Genomic DNA, 23,490 nt, shown 5'->3' on the forward strand with positions numbered 1-23,490 from the left:
CACACACACACGGCTGCACCCTTCTGCTTTACACTGAATGCCTGGGTCTGATGTGATGTTGGCAGAATCCTGCATTGGTAGATCAGATGCTGAGTTCAGACTGCTGACAGTGGCTGGAAGCTGTTACATGAGGCACAGAGCCAGGACTCAGACCAGGAAATGAGACACTCGCCTCAGGCATGCAACATAAGGGGGCACGGAAACACTCAATAATCAAGAGGAAAAAAAACTTTAAAACAATACTTTAAAAAATGCAAAAAATCCTTGATGAACAAACACCAAAAAATTAAATATAGAGAAAATCAGTAATTCAGAATTTTCCTTTTGCCTCTGGCTGCATATGGCCTGATACAGCACTGATCCTGTTTTTATTTAAAATGTTGATATCCTATTTATCATGGAGTTTTTGCAAGACACTTGTTTCTTAAAGTATTGCATTAAAATTTATCTTGATTACTGAGTGTTTTGGCACCCCGCTGCAGCTTGTGTCTGAGCCTAGTGCTTTTCTTACTTCACCCTAGTTCTAACTTTTCAAGAGAGGCAAACCCAGAAGGCCTGTGATGCAATCAAGCTGCTATCAGGGGGCTGGTTGGTTTTCTTGATAAACGGTAGTAAATTAGGGGGCTCAACATAGCTTCTGCTTTTTCAGGTCAAGTGTTCATTCAGCAAGGCAGGTGGCTGGGTCACCCCTGGTGAGGAGGAGACCATGGCATTGTGCCCACGCAAGGCGTCCTTCTCTGCCACCAGAGTTATTCCATTTATGGGCTCTGGCACAGCAATGGGGGAGCTTAGGACAGAGCCTGGCTGAAATCCACTGGATAAGCCATCCTTTCCACCTATTTAGCACCTCTTCTGCAACAGATGCTCTTTGGTGGGTATTAAAGTATGATTTTTTTAAATGCTCACATGTTATGTATCTAGGGTGAAAGGCTAGACTTCACCCACTTGACTTAGGGAAAATCTCTGAAGAAGGAGGCAGCTGGTGAATTATGTGAAAACACTCAGAGAAGCTGGGAGAAGGTGGCCGGTGTTGGGCATCTGGGGGGGGCATCAACTGCATCCATTATAAACACGTGTACTTTCGCCTGTCTTGTGTGTATTGGAACAGTGAGTCACGGACTGGCCTGGTCCAAGGATCTGTGCACCCCCAGATTCCACATTAGGAACATACATTCTAAAGCTAACAAAACAAAGCAGGCTCTAGTCTCTCATTCAACACATATTTTTTGAGTGTATTTATTAGTCACATTTCTAGGTGCTGAGGAAGCAATATTGAACCAAGAAATGAAGTTCTTACTCTCATAGACCTTAAACTAAACAAATAAAGAAAATATATAATATTGCAGATTACAAGACAATGCTTAAGGGAAAATAAAGCAGGAAAGGAGATAGGTCCTCACTGATAAGGTGGTATCTAAGTAGAAAAATCGAGAAAGCAAGCCATGTAGACATATGGGGAATGAGACTTTTGAGCACCCAGGGCAGAGACAAATGCCCTGAAGCAGAGGGGTTCAGTGAGTCGGTAGCTGAGTAACCCAGAGGAAGAGCAATAAGAAATACAATGAGAGAGACTGCAGGGACAGCTTAGGGATTTCTGTCTTACTGAGTGATATAGGAAACGATTGGAGGGTTGAGACAGGAGCAAGACACTATCTGGCATATATTTGAAAAGGATCATATTGGCTGTTTCATGAGAATAGACTTAAAAGGATATAAGGGTGGTTGTTTCCATCATGTCACTTAATTTCTAGTCTGTTCCTGCTGAAACCTGGTGGGCCAGGCACCCTCACCATCAGAGCAGACCAGCATGTGGTATGAAGCTACTTTCCTAGTAATGTGTTCTTTCAATATTCATCATAAATGAGGATCAAAACCAGTTTGCATTCACCTGGCATGGACAGCAGTACACATTCCTGGTCCTGCACCAGAGATACATCACAATGTAGACTGAAGGTAACCTTGATGGTCTGACGATGGTCAAAATCAGTTTAGTCCATTTTGTGATGATATCATGTTAATCAGGTCTAATGAGCAGGGAAGGCCAATAATCTGAAGGCTTTTTTAGGACACGAGGGAGGGAGAAAAATTCCACAAACATTCAGGAATTGGCCAAACCAGTGAAAATATTGGGGATCCCATTTTGTTGTGCGTGTCAAGACATTCCCTTCAGACACATTTGGCATCTAATCTTACTATGAAGAAAGACACAGAATGCTTGGTAGGATTGAGTCTTAGAACAAGACAACACTTTGGAATAATTCTCAGGCCCTTTATCAGATGACTCAGAAGGCTACCACTTTTGAGTGGGGACTAGAATGAGAGAAGTTTCTGCAGCAGTGTCAGCTGCAATACAAACGACCTTGATGCCAAAGCCGTAATAAGTGGCAAGTCCCAGACTATTATCATTACCATGGTAAATAGGAATGCCAGGCGGGTTCTCTGTCAAGTCCCAAATGGAGAATTACAGTGAAAACTTTAGTGTTTTGGATCAAGGTCACACCATTGCAAAGTTCTCATAGTGTAGAAAGCAGCTCCTGGTATGCTACTTGGCTCTAGAAAGACTGGTCAGGACATCAGTGGACCACAGGACTGGAGCTTTCCCTCAGGAGTGACACAAGTTACGTTGTCTGGTAGACAGAGCAGCAATTCACTCAACAACAGATTGGCCATCAAGAGGAGCTAGGGTGGCTGCTACATAATGAGGAATCAAGATAAGTCTCAAACTTGGGGGATCTGCCGTAGCATTTTTCCATTTATCCAAACACAGGTTTAACTTCAAATCGTTGATTATATCAAGCACAACCGGTTAAGGGCAAGGTAATCAGAGACACCTCACCAGCAACCAGCCTAGTCTAACAGAACTGATAATCAAGAATGAGGGGTATCAATACACAAGGCAACTGCTGACAGCTATAAAAGAGGAAGTCGACAGTAACACAGTAATAGTGGGGGACTTTAACACCTCACTTACACCAATGGACAGATCATCCAAACAGAAAATAAATAAGGAAACACAAGCTTTAAATGACACAAGAGACCAGATAGATTTAATTGATATTTAGAGGATATTCCATCCAAAAACAGCAGATTACACTTTCTTCTCAATGCACACGGAACATTCTCCTGGATAGATCACATCTTGAGTCACAAATCAAGCTTCAGTAATTTAACAAAACTGAAATTATATCAAGCATCTTTTCTGACCACAACGCTATGAGATTAGAAATCACTTACAGGGAAAAAAACGTAAAAAACACAAACACATGGAGGCTAAACAATACATTGCTAAATAACCAAGAAATCAAAGAGGAAATCAAAAAATACCTAGAGACTAATTACAGCAAAATATGACAATCCAAAACTTATGGGATGCAGCAAGAGCAGTTCTAAGAGGGAAGTTTATAGCAATACAAGCCTACCTCAAGAAACAAGAAAAATCTCAAATAAAAAATCTAACCTTACACCTAAAGGAACTAGAGAAAGAAGAAAAAACAAAACCCAAAGTTAGTAGAAGGAAAGAAATCATAAAGATCAGAGCAGAAATAAATGAAATAGAAACAAAAAATAACTATAGCAAAGGTCAATAAAACTAAAAGCTGGTTCTTTGAGAAGATAAACAAAATTGATAAAACATTAGCCAGACTCATCAAGAAAAAGAGGGAGAGGACTCAAATCAATAAAATCAGAAATGAAAAAGGAGAAGTTACAACAGACACCGCAGAAATACAAAGCATCCTAAGAGACTACTACAAGCAACTTTATGCCAATAAAATGGAAAACCTGGAAAAAATGGACAAATTCTTAGAAAGGTATAACCTACCAAGACTGGACCAGGAAGAAATAGAATATATGAACAGACCAATCACAAGTAATGAAATTGAACTGTGATTAAAAATCTTCCAACAAACAAAAGTCCAGGACCAGACAGCTTCACAGGTGAATTCTATCAAACATTTAGAGAAGAGCTAACACCCATCCTTCTCAAACTCTTCCAAAAAATTGCAGAGGAAGGAACATTCCCAAACTCATTCTATGAGGCCACCATCACCCTGATACCAAAACCAGACAAAGATACTACAAAAAAAGAAAATTACAGACCAATATCACAGAAGAATATAGATGCAAATATCCTCAACAAAATACTAGCAAACAGAATCTAACAACATGTTAAAAGGATCATACACCATGATCAAGTGGGATTTACCCCAGGGATACAAGGATTCTTCAATATACGCAAATCAATCAATGTGATACACCATATTAACAAACTGAGGAATAAAAACCATATGATCATCTCAATAGATTCAGAAAAAGCTTTTGACAAAATTCAACACCCATTTATGAGAAAAACTCTCCAGAAAGTGGGCATAGAGGGAACCTACCTCAACATAATAAAGGCCATATATGACAAACCCACAGCAAACATCATTCTGAATGGTGAAAAACTGAAACCCTTTCCACTAAGATCAGGAACAAGACAAGGATGTCCACTCTCACCCTTATTATTCAACATAGTTTTGGAAGCCCTAGCCATGGCAGTCAGAGAAGAAAAAGAAATAAAAAGAATACAAATTGGAAAAGAAGAAGTAAAACTATCACTGTTTGCAGATGACATGATACTGTACTAAAGATGCCACCAGGAAACTACTAGAGCTAATCAATGAATTTGGTAAAGTTGCAGGATACAAAATTAATGCACAGAAATCTCTTGCATTTCTATACACTAATGATGAAAAATCTGAGAGAGAAATTAAGGAAACACTCCCATTTACCACTGCAACAAAAAGAATAAAATACCTAAGAATAAACCTACATAGGGAGACAAAAGACCTGTATGCAGAAAACTATAAGACACTGATGAAAGAAATTAAAGATGATACAAACAGATGGAGAGATATACCCTGTTTTTGGATTGGAAGAATCAACATCATGAAAATGACTACACTGCCCAAAGCAATCTACAGATTTAATGTAATCCCTATCAAATTACCAATGGTATTTTTTACAGAACTAGAACAAAAAATCTTAAAATTTGTATGGAGACACAGAAGACCCAGAATAGCCAAAGCAGTCTTGAGGGAATAAAACGGAGCTGGAGGAATCAACCTCCCTGACTTCAGACTATACTACAAAGCTACAGTAATCAAGACAATATGGTACTGGCAGAAAAACAGAAATATAGATCAATGGAACAAGATAGAAAGCCCAGAGATAAACCCACGCACCTATGGTCAACTAATCTATGACAAAGGAGGCAAGGATAAACAATGGAGAAAAGACAGCCTCTTAAATAAGTGGTGCTGGGAAAACTGGACAGCTACATGTAAAAGAATGAAATTAGAACACTCCCTAACACCATACACAAAAATAAACTCAAAATGGATTTAAGACCTAAATGTAAGACTGGACACTATAAAACTCTTAGAGGAAAACACAGGAAGAAAACACTTTGACATAAATCACAGCAAGATCTTTTTTGATCCACCTCCTAGAGTAATGGAAATTAAAAACAAAAATAAACAAATGGGACCTAATGAAACTTAGAAGGTTTTGCACAGCAAAGGAAACTACAAACAAGACGAAAAGACAGCCCTCAGAATGGGAGAAAATAATTGCAAATGAATCAACGGGCAAAGGATTAATCTCCAAAATATATAAACAGCTCATGAAGCTCAATATTAAAAAAACAAACAGCCCAATCAAAAATGGGCAGAAGACCTAAATAGACATTTCTCCAAAGAAGACATACAGATGGCGAAGAAGCACATGAAAAGCTGTTCATCATCACTAATCATTAGAGAAATGCAAATCAAAAGTACAATGAGGTATCACTTCACACCAGTTAGAATGGGCATCATCAGAAAATCTACAAACAACAATTGCTGGAGAGGGTGTGGAGAAAAGGGAACACTCTTGCACTGTTGGTGGGAATGTAAATTGATACAGCCACTATGGAGAACAGTATGGAGGTTCCTTAAAAAACTAAAAATAGAATTACCATATGACCCAGCAATCCCACTACTGGGCATATACCCAGAGAAAACCATAATTCAAAAAGACACATGCACCCCATTGTTCATCGCAGCACTATTTACAATAACCAGGTCACGGAAACAACCTAAATGCCCATTGACAGACGAATGGATAAAGAAGATGTGGTACATATCTACAATGGAATATTACTCAGCCATAAAAAGGAACGAAATTGGGTCATTTGTTAAGACTTGGATGGATCTAGAGACTGTCATACGGAGTGAAGTAAGTCAGAAAGAGAAAAACAAATATCGTATATTAACGCATATATGTGGAACCTAGAAAAATTGTACAGATGAACCGTGTTGCAGGGCAGAAATAGAGACACAGATGTAGAGAACAAACGCATGGACAGCAAGGGGGGAAAGTGGCAGCAGGGGTGGTGGGGGTGGGATGAATTGGGAGATTGGAATTGACATGTATACACTAATGTGTATAAAATGGATGACTAATAAGAGCCTGCTGTATAAAAAATAAACAAAATAAAATTCAAAAATAAAGGAAAAAAGAATGAGGGATAGTGTGGATGAGTGAGTGGGTAGAAGGAGGGGATGAATCAGTGATGGCTTTGGCAGCAGCAATAGCAAAAGCTCATCCTACCAGCCCACGTCTTGTCATCTCTTCCTCAGAAATTGTGACCAGTCGTCACCTCTAAGTATCTGTGGGTTCACATAGATCTGGGTGGTGTGACGGACAGACCACAGTGGATGTTGCCAGGGTTCCGCCCACACCCAGCTTGGCCCCTTTTACCATGTGAGGCCCTGACTCCTGAAGCACCTGGGCACTTTGGTTTCTAAAGTTCTGCCACTGGGATTCTCTTTGGAAAACTGCCCTGGGCGTCTTAGCTTCCTGATGCGAGAGAGTCACACTACCTGGACGTTTCCCTCTGTGTAAGTGACCTGAGCTTGGATGGCTGGTGAGGAGGGTAGAAGCCCTGCTTCTCTGCCTCAGGTGGGGACAACTTCAAGTTCATTTTATACTGCAGGGTCCCCTTGCAGGATCGGGGGGACTTTTCTTGACTTCCTCCTCTTTCTGTCCTGCTTCTCCTAATATACTCCCACAATACATCACTGCAAAAGATTCCCATCTCAGCATCTGCTGGGGGACACATGACGTAAGAAAGATTTCTATTACACATTCATATGGAAAAGTGGAGTAGGATATTTGAGCCTAGAATTCACGGCATAAATCTGGGCTAGAAATATCTATTTGAGAGAGTTGTTGGCATATTGATCCTATATGGTCATGAGGCTGGATGAGTTCACCTAAAAAGTAAGTGTATATAAAGAAAAAGCCGCATGATATAAGAAGGTCTCAGGCTCTCTTAATCTACCACCACCACTTTTACTAATTCAACTAAACTTTTACTCATTTCCTCAGCTTCGGTCTCAGGACAGATCCTGACCCAGGCTCTATGAGAGTTCTCAAATTAGTCCACCTCATTTCTAGCTGTTTCCTAATTCTACATCCCATTTTACTTCATCAACCTGTCAAATTTACCCTCTCAAGGTATGTAGTCTGAAGGTATGGTTGATTTATAGGTCCCTTGTATAAGCAAACCAAGATGGATCTCTCACTAACTCAGAACATTAAACGCCTGTTCAGAGATGCAAATACTTGGCTCAGGTTCAGCTGAACGAACTCCCAATACATGTTAAATTGGGGGAGCACATTCACCTTGACCTTGCTGGAAAACACATTGGAATCTTAAAGGCAAAGCTGGCAAAATAGGAAGAGATGAAGATTTACAGAAGTAGAATCAAGGTATATATTTGATCAAAAGAAAACACCTATTTAAAATGTACATCCTTAAAAATGTTTGTTGAATAAACTGTGTTGACTATACTATACACCTTTATTTATTGCAGAATAAGCTGGGGCACACAGAGAGGGGAAGGAAACACTTTAGCATTAATATTTCATACACTATGTACTGTCTTTACCTTAACGTTGTATATGATATTCCTAGGTAGATACCAACTGAACATTTTAGATGACGCTTTGCCAAGTAAGTGAGGTCTAGGGAATATAATAGGGAATAATGGAAGCTAACTGAAACATCATTTTAAGGTAGTAGCTTTTGAATTTCTTTTCATAAGTAGATTAGATTTCATGAGCTGCTTCCTACATAGACCAAAAAGCATAAAGTGTTTTGTTTAAAAGAAAATGCTAGATGTTTTTTTCAACTGAAAGTACAAGCCTCTCTTTTCTTTTGACAGTTTGCTCTTGAAAGGTTTTTCTTGTGAAATACATAATATACTGTTGCTAGTTGAATGTAATGAGGCCTCACCCTAGAAAAAAGAAAAGAAAAGCCAAATTTGGCTAATTTTGCTTCCCGAGGAACCTATTTGTGAGCCATGTGTGTGTTAAAAATCAGCAACAAACACTAATATCAAAAGCAGCCTTTCAGAGGAAAAGTAAGTGAGAAAAAAATGAAAACTGGCATGTTCACACTGAGATATTTTGACAACCTCACATACATTGTTTTAAACGTATATAGCTTCTCTGTAGCCTTTGCAGCAGCATTAACATATCCAAGGCACACAAATCCTATTAGAGTAAAAAAATTAAAAAAAAAAGAGTCACAAGTATATCTTATATGTCCTAAAACAAGCTAGAAATATAAACTAATAAAAAACTCAGAGTTGGAATGACCAGAAAACTCAAAGTATAATCGCAACTGAATAATATAGGGTAGAAAGATTCAGAGGTAAAGACTAAGGAGAACAAGTTTAAATGTTTACTAACAATTCAACATTTGTTATTTATCCCACACTTGGATATTTCGTATTCACAGCAGCAAGATCACTCAGGACTTACACAATCCTGAATATCAAAAATAATAATGTTCCGTTTACTAAAAAAATGTCTCAAGGATCTCGATGGGTTCTAAATCCATCTCTATGTTTCCAAGCCAGGGAACACTTGTACAATTAAAGAGAATGTATCCTACGACCAACGTTCCATCTCAAAGGTCCCTTAAAACTATTTTGAGTACCTTTCTTCTTCTAATCCATGTTTTCTGGCTTCCATGCCTTGTACTTATGTGCCTTTAAACATACTTTCCTTGTATTTGATCAAGTCACACCCCTCCATCAAGTCCCTGTTTACATACAGTTCTTCCCTAGTGCTATCCTGTCACCAGATGGAAGTGGTCATTCCCTGAACTCCCACAGCCTGCGGTCTGTACTCTTTTGGCTGGAGCACCAGAGGGTCCCGTGACTATGCCCAGGGGCAGTGATCTGATCTCCTAGGACCCCTCCCTCATAGGACTGAACTTGTAGTCATATTCATCCCTACGGTTTATTACAGTGAAAGGACACAAAGCAAAATCAGCAAAGTAAAAAGGCACACGGGGTGAAGTCCAGAGGACATTAGGAGCAGAGTTCCAAACTTCCCCAAGTTTACTCCCAGGGGAGTCATACAGATGCGCTTAATTCCTGCAGCTGTGAGTTGTGACAACAGATGAGAAGTGCTTCCTACCAGGGAGACTCGTGAGAGACCCAGTGTTCCAACTTTTTACTGGGGGCTGGTCTTATAGGTACCAACTGTCTAGCATGTACCCAAACCCCAGACTCCCAGAAGGAAAGCAGGAATCTAGGATAAACTGTCTTTTTTGCACAATTTAGGCATCATGCGCCATTCTTACCAGTTAGGGTGGTGGTACCACACTCCTGAAATCCCAGATGCCAACCAAAGGCCAGGCCTTTCTAAAGGTGAGAGGCGCAGGGTTGCTTGCTCTGTTATCTTTTTTGCACATAGTTCTACTTAATATATATTAAATTATAATGTACGTATATATTAAATTACAAGTTATATATCTATGTCATATCTCAACTCCTTCTCTGTAAGCTCACTGAGGACTTGGAGGGGATTTTTTCATGACTCCGTCATTCCCAGTATAGAATAAGATTGCTGATGGAGACATTCCACAAATACTAATGATGAGAAGGTCTGATTCATTAAGAAACTGTAGGAAACAGGCAGGAAAGCAGACTCAGTGGCATGCAGGATGGTTCTGCTACCCCAGCCTGGAAGGAGTCCTCTGAACTGTGACTTCCCTTTATCAAAGGATCAGGGATGGCACAAACTTGACAACAGTTAAGGAAGATGCCCATTATGAGTTTTAGTGCTACTGACCTAACAGAATTTTTATTGTTAAAAACACATGCTCTTTTTAATGAAACAAGAATGTGCAGTATTTTTTCAATAAAATTATGTCACATCACAAACGTTTTACTTAATCCTAAATTTAACTTAATCCTGTCCAATCTGTTACTTATTCTTATTCCGCTGAGAAAACAATATATATACTATAACCCGTGTCACAAATTCACTTGCTCACAAAAAGATTACTGAGTACTTACTGTACTGTGAGACATCAGTATTAAGAGCCCCATAGTAAGAGCAGCTCATACTTACACAGTGCTGGGTACTGTGCTAAGTACCCCTCTGAGAGAGATACTGTTAGATATTCTTATTTTACAAATAAAGTTACTAAGGAAGTTAAATATGCTGCTAAGCAGTTACTCTGAATCCATACTCTTAATTACTCTGTTATGCTGATTATCACATCCTTGAGAAACTCAGTCTTTTTTTGACATAAAAATTATTTTGACAAAATTAGAGAAAAAATACCCTTGTTTTACTTTAATGTCTTTTTTTCCACCACTTTAAAAGTTAAAAGACTTGAGGAGACCTTCAAGATGGCAGAGGAGTGAGAAGTGGGGATCACCTTCCTCCCCACAAATGCATCAAAAATACATCTACATGTGGAACAGCTCCTACAGAACACCTACTGAACGCTGGTAGTAGACGTCAGACCTCCCAAAAGGCAAGAAACTCCCCACGTAGCTGGCCGTGTGGCTGACAGGGTCTTGGTGCTCCGGCCGGGTGTCAGGCCTGTGCCTCTGAGGTGGGAGAGCCGAGTTCAGGACATTGGTCCACCAGAGACCTCCTGGCTCCATGTAATATCAAACAGCAAAAGCTCTCCCAGAGATCTCCACCTCAACACTAAGACTCAGCTCCATTCAACAACCAGCAAGCTACAGTACTGGACACCCTGTGCCAAACAACTAGCAAGACAGGAACACAACCCCACCCATTAGCAGAGAGGTTGCCTAAAGTCATACTAAGTTCACAGACACTCCAAAACACACCACCGGACACAGTTCTGCCCACCAGAAAGACAAGATCCAGCCTCATCCACCAGAACACAGGAACCAGTCCCCTCCATCAGGAAGCCTACACAACCCACTGAACCAACCTTAGCCACTGGGGGCAGACACCAAAAACAACAGGAACTATGAACCTGCAGCCTGCGAAAAGGAGACCCCAAACACAGTAAGTTAAGCAAAATGAGAAGACAGAGAAACACACAGATGAAGGAGCAAGGTAAAATCCCACCAGACCAAACAAATGAAGAGGAAATAGGCAGTCTACCTGAAAAAGAATTCAGAGTAATGATAGTAAAGATGATCCAAAATCTTGGAAATAGAATGGAGAAAATACAAGAAACGTTTAAGAAGGACATAGAAGAACTAAAGAGCAAACAAACAGTGATGAACAACACAATAAATGAAATTAAAAATTCTCTAGAAGGAACCATTAGCAGAATATCTGAGGCAGAAAACGGATAAGTGACCTGTAAGATAAAATAGTGGAAATAACTACTGCAGAGCAGAGTAAAGAAAAAAGAAGAAAAAGAATTGAGGACAGTCTCAGAGACCACTGGGACAACATTAAACACACCAACATTCGAACTATAGGGGTGCCAGAAGAAGAAGAGGAAAAGAAAGGGACTGAGAAAATATTTGAAGCCATTATAGTTGAAAACTTCCCTAATATGGGAAAAGAAATAGTTAATCAAGTCCAGGAAGCACAGAGAGTCCCATACAGGATAAATCCAAGGAGAAACATGCCAAGACACACATTAATCAAACTATCAAAAATTAAATACAAAGAAAAAATATTAAAAGCAGCAAGGGAAAAACAACAAATAACATACAAGGGAATCCCCATAAGGTTAACAGCTGATCTTTCAACAGAAACTCTGCAAGCCAGAAGGGAGTGGTGGGACATACTTAAAGTGATGAAAGGGAAGAACCTACAACCAAGATTACTCTAGCCAGCAAGGATCTCATTCAGATTCAACAGAGAAAGTAAAACCTTCACAGACAAGCAAAAGCTAAGAGAATTCAGCACCACCAAACCAGCTTTAAAACAAATGCTAAAGGAACTTCCCTAGACAGGAAGCACAAGAGAAGGAAAAGACCTACAATAACAAACACAAAACAATTAAGAAAATGGTAATAGGAACATACATATCGATAACTACCTTAAATGTAAGTGGATTAAATGCTCCAACCAAAAGACATAGGCTGGCTGAATGGATACAAAAACAAGACCCATATATATGCTGTCTACAAGAGACCCACTTCAGACCTAGGGACACATCCAAACTGAAAGTGAGGGGATGGAAAAAGATATTCCATGCAAATGGAAATCAAAAGAAAGCTGGACTAGCAATTCTCATATCAGACAAAAAAGACATTAAAATAAAGACTATTACAAGAGAAAAGAAGGACACTACAAAATGATCAAGGGATCAATCCAAGAAGAAGCTATAGCAATTGTAAATATTTATGCATCCAACATAGGAGCACCTCAATACATAAGGCAAATGCTAAGAGCCATAAAAGGGGAAATTGACAGTAACACAATCATAGTAGGGGACTTTAACACCCCACTTTCACCAATGGACAGATTATGCAAAATGAAAATAAATAAGGAAACACAAGCTTTAAATGACACATTAAACAAGGTGGATTTAATTGATATTTATAGGACATTCCATCCAAAAGCAACAGAATACAATTTCTTCTCAAGTGCTCGTGAAACATTCTCCAGGATAGATCATATCTTGGGTCACAAATCAAGCCTTGGTAAATTTAAGAAAATTGAAATCATATCACGTATGTTTTCCAACCACAGCACTATGAGACTAGATATCAATTACAGGAAAAATTCTGTAAAAAATACAAATACATGGAGGCTAAACAATACACTACTTGATAACCAAGAGATCACTGAAGAAATCAAAGAGGAAATCAAAAAATACCTAGAAACAAATGACAATGAAAACATGAGGACCCAAAACCTATGGGATGCAGCAAAAGCAGTTCTAAGAGGGAAGATTATAGCAATACAAGCCTACCTCAAGAAACAAGGAACATCTCAAATAAACAACCTCAGCTTACACCTAAAGCAATTAGAGAAAGAAGAACAAAAAACCCCCAAAGTTAGCAGAAGGAAAGAAATCGTAATGATCAGATCAGAAATAAATGAAAAAGAAATGAAGGAAATGATAGCAAAGATCAGTAAATCTAAAAGCTGGTTCTTTGAGAAGATAAACAAAATTGATAAACCATTAGCCAGACTTATCAAGAAAAAAGGGAGAAGACTCAAATCAATAGAATTAGAAATGAAAAAGGAGAAGTAACAACTGACACTGCAGAAATACAAAGGATCGTGAGAGATTACTGCAAGCAACTATATGCCAATAAAATAGAAAACCTGGAAGAAATGGGCAAATTCTTAGAAAAGCACAACCTTCCGAGACTGAACCAGGAAGAAACAGAAAATATAAACAGACCAATCACAAACACTGAAATTGAGACTGTGATTAAAATCTTCCAACAAACAAAAGCCCAGGATCAGATGGCTTCACAGGCGAATTCTATCAAACATTTAGAGAAGAGCTAACACCTATCCTTCTCAACCTCTTCCAAAATATGACAGAGGGAGGAACACTCCCAAACTCATTCTACGAGGCCACCATCACCCTGATACCAAAACCAGACAAAGATGTCACAAAGAAAGAAAACTACAGACCAATATCACTGATGAGCACAGATGCAAAAATCCTCAACAAAATACTACCAAACAGAATCCAGCAGCACATGAAAAGGATCATACACCATGATCAAGTGGGGTTTATCCCAGGAATGCAAGGATTCTTCAATATACGCAAATCAACCAATGTGATACACTGTATTAACAAATTGAAGAATAAAAACCATATGAGCATCTCGACAGATGCAGAGAAAGCTTTCGACAAAAGTCATCACCCATTTATGATAAAAATCCTCCATAAAGTAGGCACAGAGGGAACTTACCTCAACATAATAAAGGCCATGTATGACAAACCCACAGCCAACATCATTTTCAATGGTGAAAAACTGAAACCATTTCCACTAAGTCAGGAACAAGACAAGGTTGTCCACTCTCACCACTATTATTCAACATAGTTTCGGAAGTTTTAGCCACAGCAGTCAGAGAAGAAAAAGAAATAAAAGGAATCCAAATAGGAAAAGAAGAAGCAAAGCTGTCACTGGTTGCAGCTGACATGATCCTACACATAGACAATCGTAAAGACGCTACCAGAAAACTACTAGAGCTAATCAATGAATTTGGTAAAGTAGCAGGATACAAAATTAATGCACAGAAATCTCTTGCATTTCTATACATTAATGATGAAAAATCTGAAAGAGAAATTAAGGAAACACTCCCATTTACCATTGCAACAAAAAGAATAAAATACCTAGGAATAAACCTTCTTAGGGAGACAAAAGACCTGTATGCAGAAAACTATAAGACACTGATGATAGAAATTAAAGATGATACAAACAGATGGAGAGATATACCATGTTCTCAGACTGGAAGAATCAACATCGTGAAAATGACTATACTACCGAAAGCAATCTACAGTTCACTGCAATCCCTAACAAACTACCAATGACATTTTTCACAGAAGTAGAACAAGAAATTTCACCATTTGGATGGAAACACAAAAGACCCCAAATAGCCAAAGCACTCTTGAGAAAGAAAAACGGAGCTGGAGGAATCAGGCTCCTGGACTTCAGACTATACTACAACGCTACAGTAGTGAAGACAGTATGGTACTGGCACAAAAACAGAAATATAGATCAATGGAACAGGATAGAAAGCCCAGAGATAAATCCACGCACATATGGTCACCTTATCTTTGATAAAGGAGGCAAGAATATACAATGGAGAAAAGACAGCCTCTTCAATAAGTGGTACTGGGAAAACTTGCCAGCTACATGTAAAAGAATGAAATTAGAACACTCCCTAACACCATACACAAAAATAAACTCAAAATGGATTTAAGACCTAAATGTAAGGCCAGGCACTTAACAAACTCTTAAAGGAAAACAGACATCAAACTCTTAAAGGAAAACATAGGCAGAACACTCTATGACATAAATCACAGCAAGATCCTTTCTCACCCACCTCTTAGAGAAATGGAAATAAAAACAAAAATAAACAAATGGGACCTATTGAAACTTAAAAACTTTTGCACAGCAAAGGAAACCATAAACAAGACGAAAAGACAACCCTCAGAATGGGAGAAAATATTTGCAAATAAAGCAACTGACAATGGATTAATCTCCAAAATTTACTAGCTGCTCATGCACCTCAATATCAGAAAAACAAACAACCCAATCCAAACATGGGCAGAAGACCTAAATAGACATTTCTCCAAAGAAGATATACCGACTGCCAATAAACTCATGAAAGGATGCTCAACATCACTAATCATTAGAGAAATGCAAATCAAAACTACAATGAGGTATCACCTCACACTGGTCAGAATGGCCATCATCAAAAAATCTACAAACAATAAATGCTGGAGAGGGTGTGGAGAAAAGGGAACCCTGTTGCACTGTTGGTGGGAATGTAAATTGATACAGCCACTATGGAGAACAGTATGGAGGTTCCTTAAAAACTAAAAATAGAACTACCATATGACCCAGCAATCCCACTACTGGGCATATACCCTGAGAACACCATAATTCAAAAAGAGTCATGTACCTCAATGTTCAATGCAGCTCTATTTGCAATAGCCAGGACATGGAACAACCTACGTGTCCATCAACAGATGAATGGATAAAGAAGATATGGCACATATATACAATGGAATATTACTCAGCCATAAAAAGAAACGAAATGGAGTTATTAGTAGTGAGGTGGATGGACCTAGAGTTTGTCATACAGAGTGAAGTAAGTCAGAAAGAGAAAAACAAAATTGTATGCTAACACATATATATATGGAATCTAAAAAAAAAAAAATGTTTATGAAGAACCTAGGTTCAGGACAGGAATAAAGACACAGACGTAGAGAATGGACTTGAGGTCATGGGGAGGGGGAAGGGTAAGCTGGGACAAAGTGAGAGAGTGGCATGGACTTATATATACTACCAAATGTAAAACAGATAGCTAGTGGAAGCAGCCGCATAGCACAGGGAGATCAACTTGGTGTTTTGGTCCACCTCGAGGGGTGGGATAGCAAGGGTGGGAGGGAGACGCAAGAGGGAGGGGATATGGGGATATATGTATACGTATAGCTCATTCACTTTGTTATACAGCAGAAACTAACACACCATTGTAAAGCAATTATACTCCAATAAAGATGTTAAAAATAAAAAAGTTAAAGGACTCAAATATTACTAGAATTTGCCACCTCCTTCTTGGTAAGTTATGTGGTCTTAATGAAGAGTTTATCACTTAGTAATTCATTAAAAAGTAGTGAGGGCTCAACAGTGGATTTAGGATTTGTGGCTGTCATTCTGAATATAAGTAAAAGTAGCAATATATTGTCTTAAGTCTAATAAACTTAAGCACACTGAAATATTTTCACCCCCATGGGCGTGTGATGGTTTGAGTTTTTGTGACTGTACAATTACAATGACTGTTTAAGGGGAGAGCTTTTCTTTTCTCTCTGAATAGAATGCATTTTATCATTAATTGTCTCCCACACAAGCCTGCAATTAAAATGTATCAAATAAACTGTTTAGTCGTAATTGAAAAAAAAAAGAATGAGTCTAGAACATTTATGATGCAGTTTGGCAAACCGGTCAATAAGACCTGCCAGTTCATGTTCTTAATCTAAGATAAATTACCATCAAAATGGATAAAACCCAATATTTATATCTAATACCTTTTGCAGGTCATCTCTATATAGACTATGGATTAGCAAATAGTTGTTAGACTGATGACAGCTCACACTTGTCTTATTGTCCCAAACTTGTATCATCTTTGAATAAAATTTCTTCATACTACTCCTATTTTAAAAGTGTTATCAATAGTCTGTGAATACTGTTAATACAAAAGAAAAAAGTATTTCTGAGAGTAATAAGATGTACATGAAAGATATACATTAAACAGTAATAAAATCAATAGTATGTACCAATAAAATCAAGAGCGTTGCTCTTGGAGATGCAAATACACACACAAACCATGTATCAGAGCCTGGAAGGCGAATTCATAGAAGGGAAACTACACTTCTGACTTTTTCTTAAAGAATAAATGAAAAGGTAAAAGCTATGAACAAGCTGCATTATGTCAAAGTCAAACAGCAGTCTGGAAACGCAGATACAGTTTTACCCCTGGATCACGAAGCAACTGTCATGACAAAGGAGTTGCCAGTACTGCCTACAGGTTTGTAGGTCAACATTAACACTCACACTCAGAAAGCTGACAATGCCCTGTAGTTGCAGGGAAGGCTCTCCGTGATGTGATGGAGACGATTGACATTTGAAAGGTATTATTTTGATTTACAACCACTTAAGGAAACCTTCAATGACTGATACCATCGCCTCATGTCCCAGTGGAGGCAAGTGTGTCTCAGGGCGGTTAAGTGAGTGTCTCGGGTCCCATAAGTAGGAAGTGACAGTGGCGACTTACACTCACGTCCTCCGTCTGCACGGCTAGTGCTTTAACCACTGGGCCACATGGGCTCTCAAATGTTAGGAAGGTGCCCAGATTGCAATGTCCTTAGAGATGTACAGTTCCAACTACTGAGATACAATTCTCTGTGGGTCTCTTGCATCTCTGCATGTCTTGGAAGCAGAAACATTGACTGCTTTTGTTCTGGACTATCTTACTACACATGTACAGTGGAGAGCATTGCAACACAGTGATGTGGTCTCCCTATGGAGCGCTGGACAGGCACCCTTACTGTGTATTAAAAACACTAGAGTTTCCTAAGAGCAGGATTCCATTCCCATACTCAACCCAGTGTGTTGACAGGTGTCAACTGACCATCTTAACATGGTCTCATAAGAATCAGCCCAGGAAACCCACTTAAGAAAATGCTGATAATCTGGCTACTGCTATTTTTCAATTTGTAATAAAGTCCTTTGTTCGTGAAAACAAGACAAATCAAAACAAAAACTTTTCTAAATTGGAAGTGGGTCTGTGTTCTGTAGTGCCTATGGTTTATTGCTGTTTTGGGGGCCCCCTTGAAGGAAAATAATACAAAATTACATTTACAAAATTGAGCTCAGGGCTGTGGTGTTGGCAAGTGAGGGGCCCTGCTGTGGAAGTTCTCGTCATGGTAAATTCAGCCTTGTCAGAATTATATTTTTGGAAGTCATAATTTTCCAATTTCACAAATTGCTCTAGATGATTTTTCACTCCCCAAGTACCAAGTCTATAAACTGCATAGTGCCTCATCTTAGAGAATAGCTCTTAATTTTTGTTTTCTAGGAGAAATAAAAATCTAGAGGATCTCTCCCATGCCATGAGATTTTCAACACCCTCGTGTCTTGCTTGGATTTATAGGCAGTCTAGGGAGTATTTTGGTTTATTCATCCATCGACTCTATAAAGCAAATATGACCAAACTAGTGTCTTAAATTAAATTGTTTTCTAAAACATGTCCTGGTTAGATTCCAGCATAGTTGAGCCCATACTCCTGGAAAAATTGAATTCATGGGAATTGTACCATGATGTTGATAGAGTTTCACCTTGGGTGTGTGGTAGCTTTCTGAGCGGAAGTGAGAGAAGAAACATATTCTGAGTGACACTCAGAAAGTAGCAAGTTATCTTTTGCATACAGCACTGAAGAGGAAAAATAGCTTCACTCATTTTGCTGTATGAAATCAATCACAGTAAACTCTTAAAATATTTAAGATCATTAACAAGTCATGTTTGTGTATTGCTCACAGATAACAGTAGCAGGTTAAATGTTAGAAAGTATTTACCTGAACTCATAAAATATGTAAATTAATAAACAATTAAGAAAGTGAATACAGTTCACCTACTTTTGAAATATTACTTGATCGACTTGCAGATCGCCCTGGGGATTTGTCATTCTGAAAAATAAAATTAGAGACATTGATTAAAAATATAGCAGTATTCTTTGCTGCTGAGAAAAGAAAGCACAGCACAGGCCAATGTGTAGATGTTCTCTGTATTGTTCTAACAGACATAAAAATTGCTTACACAGGATGGTATTTCTTTTACCAAATTTTATTTCTCTAGTATATTATCGGTGTCCTTTTGAAAATGTTTCAATTATTATCAGGTTATGTATCAGTCTAGGAATATTTATTTCCAGGAAACACTTATTTCTCTAGAAAAACATATGAAGTTCCTTGGAAATAGAATTAGAAATGAAAATATAGTCCATTATTTCCCCTTTTCTTCTTCTACCAGTAAATTCCGGTTCTCAGTGTCAGTAAATATTGCATACTGGGTACATGGTGCATAACATCTAACTCCTGTTCTGCTAAAATACATTTTATCTGTCTGTTCAGTTATTTTATTTTCAAAATTTTAAAAAAATTAAAGGTAATTTAAAATTTTAAAACATTTAATCATTTAAATTAAAAATACTTAGAAATTATTTTAAAATTTAAAACTTAAAAGTAAGTTTGGTTTTGTTTTGTTTTTTTAAACATCTTTATTGGAGTATAATTGCTTTACAATGGTGTGTTAGTTTCTGCTTTATAACAAAGTGAATCAGCTATACATATACACGTGTTCCCATATCTCTTCCCTCTTGCAACTCCCTCCCTCCCACCCTCCCTATCCCACCCCTCTAGGTGGTCACAAAGCACCGAGCTGATCTCCCTGTGCTATGCGGTTGCTTCCCACTAGCTATCTGTTTTACGTTTGGTAGTGTATAATTTTAAAAAATTATACCTCAGTTCTTGCCTCTTAAGGAATTTCCAATTTCAGAGGAAAGAAGCATGAAAAAAAGCTTTTGAATAGATACATTTTTTTTAAAGTCATACAACTGTAAAGTAGAATGGGTCCTTGAAGAGTGGCACTACCTTATTCAAAGCCTGGAGGCCTTCTGTTGCCTGTAAGCAGGGCCAGTCCAGGGCCTTATGGCCAGAGCTGGCGGGAAACTGACCCGACAAATCAGAATGTGTGGTACATATACCAAGAGATCACAGCACCCCTTTCCTGCTGTGGAAAAAGTGTTGGAAGAGCCTGTTCTGGAAACCAGAAGTTTGTGAAGGATCTGTATTTAGCACTTTAGGATTCTTTTTAAAAAACACTTCTGAGCATCTGGACTGAACACCACAGTGGATCTGAGGAGACAACTACAGTGCATCTTGACAGGGGTCATTTTTGAGAACGAAGCTGTTATAACAACCTGTGGGTCTGAAATTGTCCTGTGATGACTGCTCGAGACAGTTTCAGAAACACAGGGTAAATGTGTTATCGTGGAAACACAGTTGCTGCACTCACTGCAAGCTGTCACTGTCCGGCACAGGCTTGCAGACATTTCAGCTGAACAGTACTTTTTCTTTTACATGCGACATCCATCTCATCCAACCACGGATGTCACGGTGGAGCATGTTATTACAGACCGGGATGAGTCACAACTGTACGATTAGTTACACCTCGTAACAGCCCCGTGATCCAGCTGGAGATTAATGTGTGTGTTCCCTGAAGACCTTTTTCCTTGATTAGCTTCCTCTGGTGATGGAGAGGGGTACTTTTCTACTGACATTTCAACTCCTCTTCTAGAGACAAGAAAACAAAACCAATCCATCTTTCCTTCTCAGTGAAATTGAGGATTTTGACACACTATTGCATAGAACAGAGGTCAATGATACAACAGGCTTTGAGAGGAGTTTGGTTGTCCTGGTTGTTTTACTATGTTTTCTATTTTTACATGATATTTGAGAACATGATCAAGGAACGAGAATTGAAAACTCTTCAGCAAGAACCAAGAAGTACTATTTGTACAAGAAATTGATCTGGCATCAGATTACTTAATTTTTCCAATCAAACGGGACTTTGTCGTGTTTTGAGATTAAAAACAAGGAGGGCCAGGTCCTTCTACAACTGTGAATGAGTTCAGTGTGAGGTCGTAATAAGCAGATAATTCTCATATGCTTCCGCCTCCCCCAGTCTAATAGGAGGGAGCCTCTGCTTTACTATCTCATACTTCAAGAGACCTTTTACACTGAAATCAGTTAGCTCTATTTCCTCTTAATACAAGGTTAGGCATTGAAGGAAATAAACAAGCTTAGGCAAAGGCTAACTTTTTGCCGTGGCTAAGGTGTCTATTATTTCTATTCCAGTTAACACACGGGAACAGAGAGGTTACCCTATTGCTGCAACGGCGGTGATATAAAATGGGGTTTTGACTTGAACTAGACCTGTACCCGTGCACTAGTTCTAGCAGGAGTGTATTTGAGATCCCAGACCTCCAAATTCCTCACTGTGAAATGGGCAGATAATATATTGGGGATTGGATCAAATGAGTTATAGATGAAAACATTTTAGAGATTACAAGTTTATAATATTTCCATTATTATTCACAGGTAGAGGAAACACCCAAAGAGGCCCCTCAAAAATCATGACAATCATCACAGGTTACTAGACCCATAATTTCAACATAAACAACTCTCTATCCTGCAATTCTACCTCTACTGGGGATTAGATTCTGGCATATAAAATTCAAGGATGGAAAATCAAATTTCTCTCTACCAAAGGGGACTAAGGAAGTCTGGTCTGCCTTGCTTTTGAAGCAAAGCTCCACAAGCACTTTCCCTCTTGGAACACTTCCAAAGCAATCTGTTCAGTTTGCTACTAATTAATTGAATGGCTTGTCCCATTACTATTGCAATGGCATATTCTTCTTTGTAGATTAGCCAAATATGGTTGTCATACCTCATTATGATCAGTTTAAATTCTTTACCTTAGATTAAATAGAAGCTGTCTCAGAATCTAACTAACTTACTGGTACCCAAATTATAGTAACCTTGTAGGTCACTAAAAGCTGAAACCAACAAGAGTTCCAGACAAGTCCACATGAAAATTATGGGATCTTCAAGCAATAATGTTGATGAGCTATCTTAGTAGATCAATCTTAGCAGACTGTTCACAGTATGCAGAGGGAGAAACTTCTAGTTTCATAAGCATGTTTAACTCTTTTCAAAATTTCTAATTTTTGGTTTGATATGAATGTATCTGATATTGTTAGTTTTGTTTTGTGATTATTATTATTAATATAATAATTGTTTTTCAAATTTGACCTTACTGAACATGGTTGGATTTTTATTACCAGCAAGAAAAAATGATTACCAAATGAGGAAATCATTACTAAATTGGTTTAATATATTTAATATTGTAATCTAAGGAAGGTGACATAGTTCCTTTAAAAGGGGATGCTCTGTGTTAAAGAATGTATAATGCAGTGGACTTGTATTTATCTACAGAGGAATACTCTGTATAGCCATCGATCAGAAGAGGGCAGTAAGGAAGCTTGAAGGAGGGTTTTATTTGTTTGTTTGTTTGTTATTTTTTATGTAAACTAAAGGAAAAAACAAATTATTTCTGAGTTCAGAAATCAGAATAAGACAATCTTACACAGACCACTGCTATGATGCTATTCTGTAGTTTTCCTCCTTTGTCCTCTGCCTCACCCCCTCTCCCCACAGGCTAAAAGTCAAGATATTTGAAAGGAGAAAAAAAAAATGAAGCAGTTTTGAGGGTCATCTGAAAAATTCTCAGTAGACCATGAAACTATTTCTGCGAGAACAATGAAAGAATTAAAACTTGAAATAGAAGAAAAGTCTTTGAAAGCAATGTGGTTTGTAAACAAAAAATAAATGACACAGAGGAACTGAATGATACAATAAAACTCAATTAATAGATGTATTAAAAATCTCATGTCCTTTAAATAAAAAAATACTTTAAAAATTTATGTGGCTTCAAATAGTACCTCAACAAAAACCTTCAAGTAGAGATTTTATAGGGTACTTCTTTTGATATTGAGTCAGTAAAATTAGAAATAAAAATTTGAAATGTTACTAATAAATCTTGATCACCTCAAAACTAACACATTTTAAGATAATGCTTGGTCCAAAGCAATAACTAACTGGAAAATTATAGACAGAAACTCTGGAAAATGTTATACTAAGACCTATGTAACACAACAAAAGCTATATCCAGATAAAAATTTATGACTGTAAAGGCCTTCGTTATTAAAGAACACAGGAACAAATGAATGCAGTAAAAAGAAATAATAAAATATAAAAGCTAAAATACATTAAATGGATATAAATAAGAAGGATAAAGAAATATTTCTTAAAGCAGGTTTTTGAAAATAATTACAAAATAGATG

General features: G+C 38.1%; 1 protein-coding gene across 4 annotated transcripts in view; it reads right to left on the reverse strand.

Annotated features, from left to right (window-relative positions):
* Positions 1–23,490, reverse strand: part of MARCHF1 (membrane associated ring-CH-type finger 1) — an 859,229-nt gene that overhangs the window by 178,599 nt on the left and 657,140 nt on the right. For all 4 annotated transcript variants that reach the window (XM_082461847.1, XM_082461846.1, XM_082461848.1 and 1 more), the window contains one exon: positions 19,163–19,213. In XM_082461847.1, the coding sequence (XP_082317973.1) occupies positions 19,163–19,213 (51 nt within the window). The remainder of the gene's footprint in view (positions 1–19,162; positions 19,214–23,490) is intronic.

Source organism: Balaenoptera physalus, assembly GCF_965194825.1.
Source record: "Balaenoptera physalus genome assembly, chromosome: 5".
Taxonomy (NCBI): Eukaryota; Metazoa; Chordata; class Mammalia; order Artiodactyla; family Balaenopteridae; genus Balaenoptera; species Balaenoptera physalus.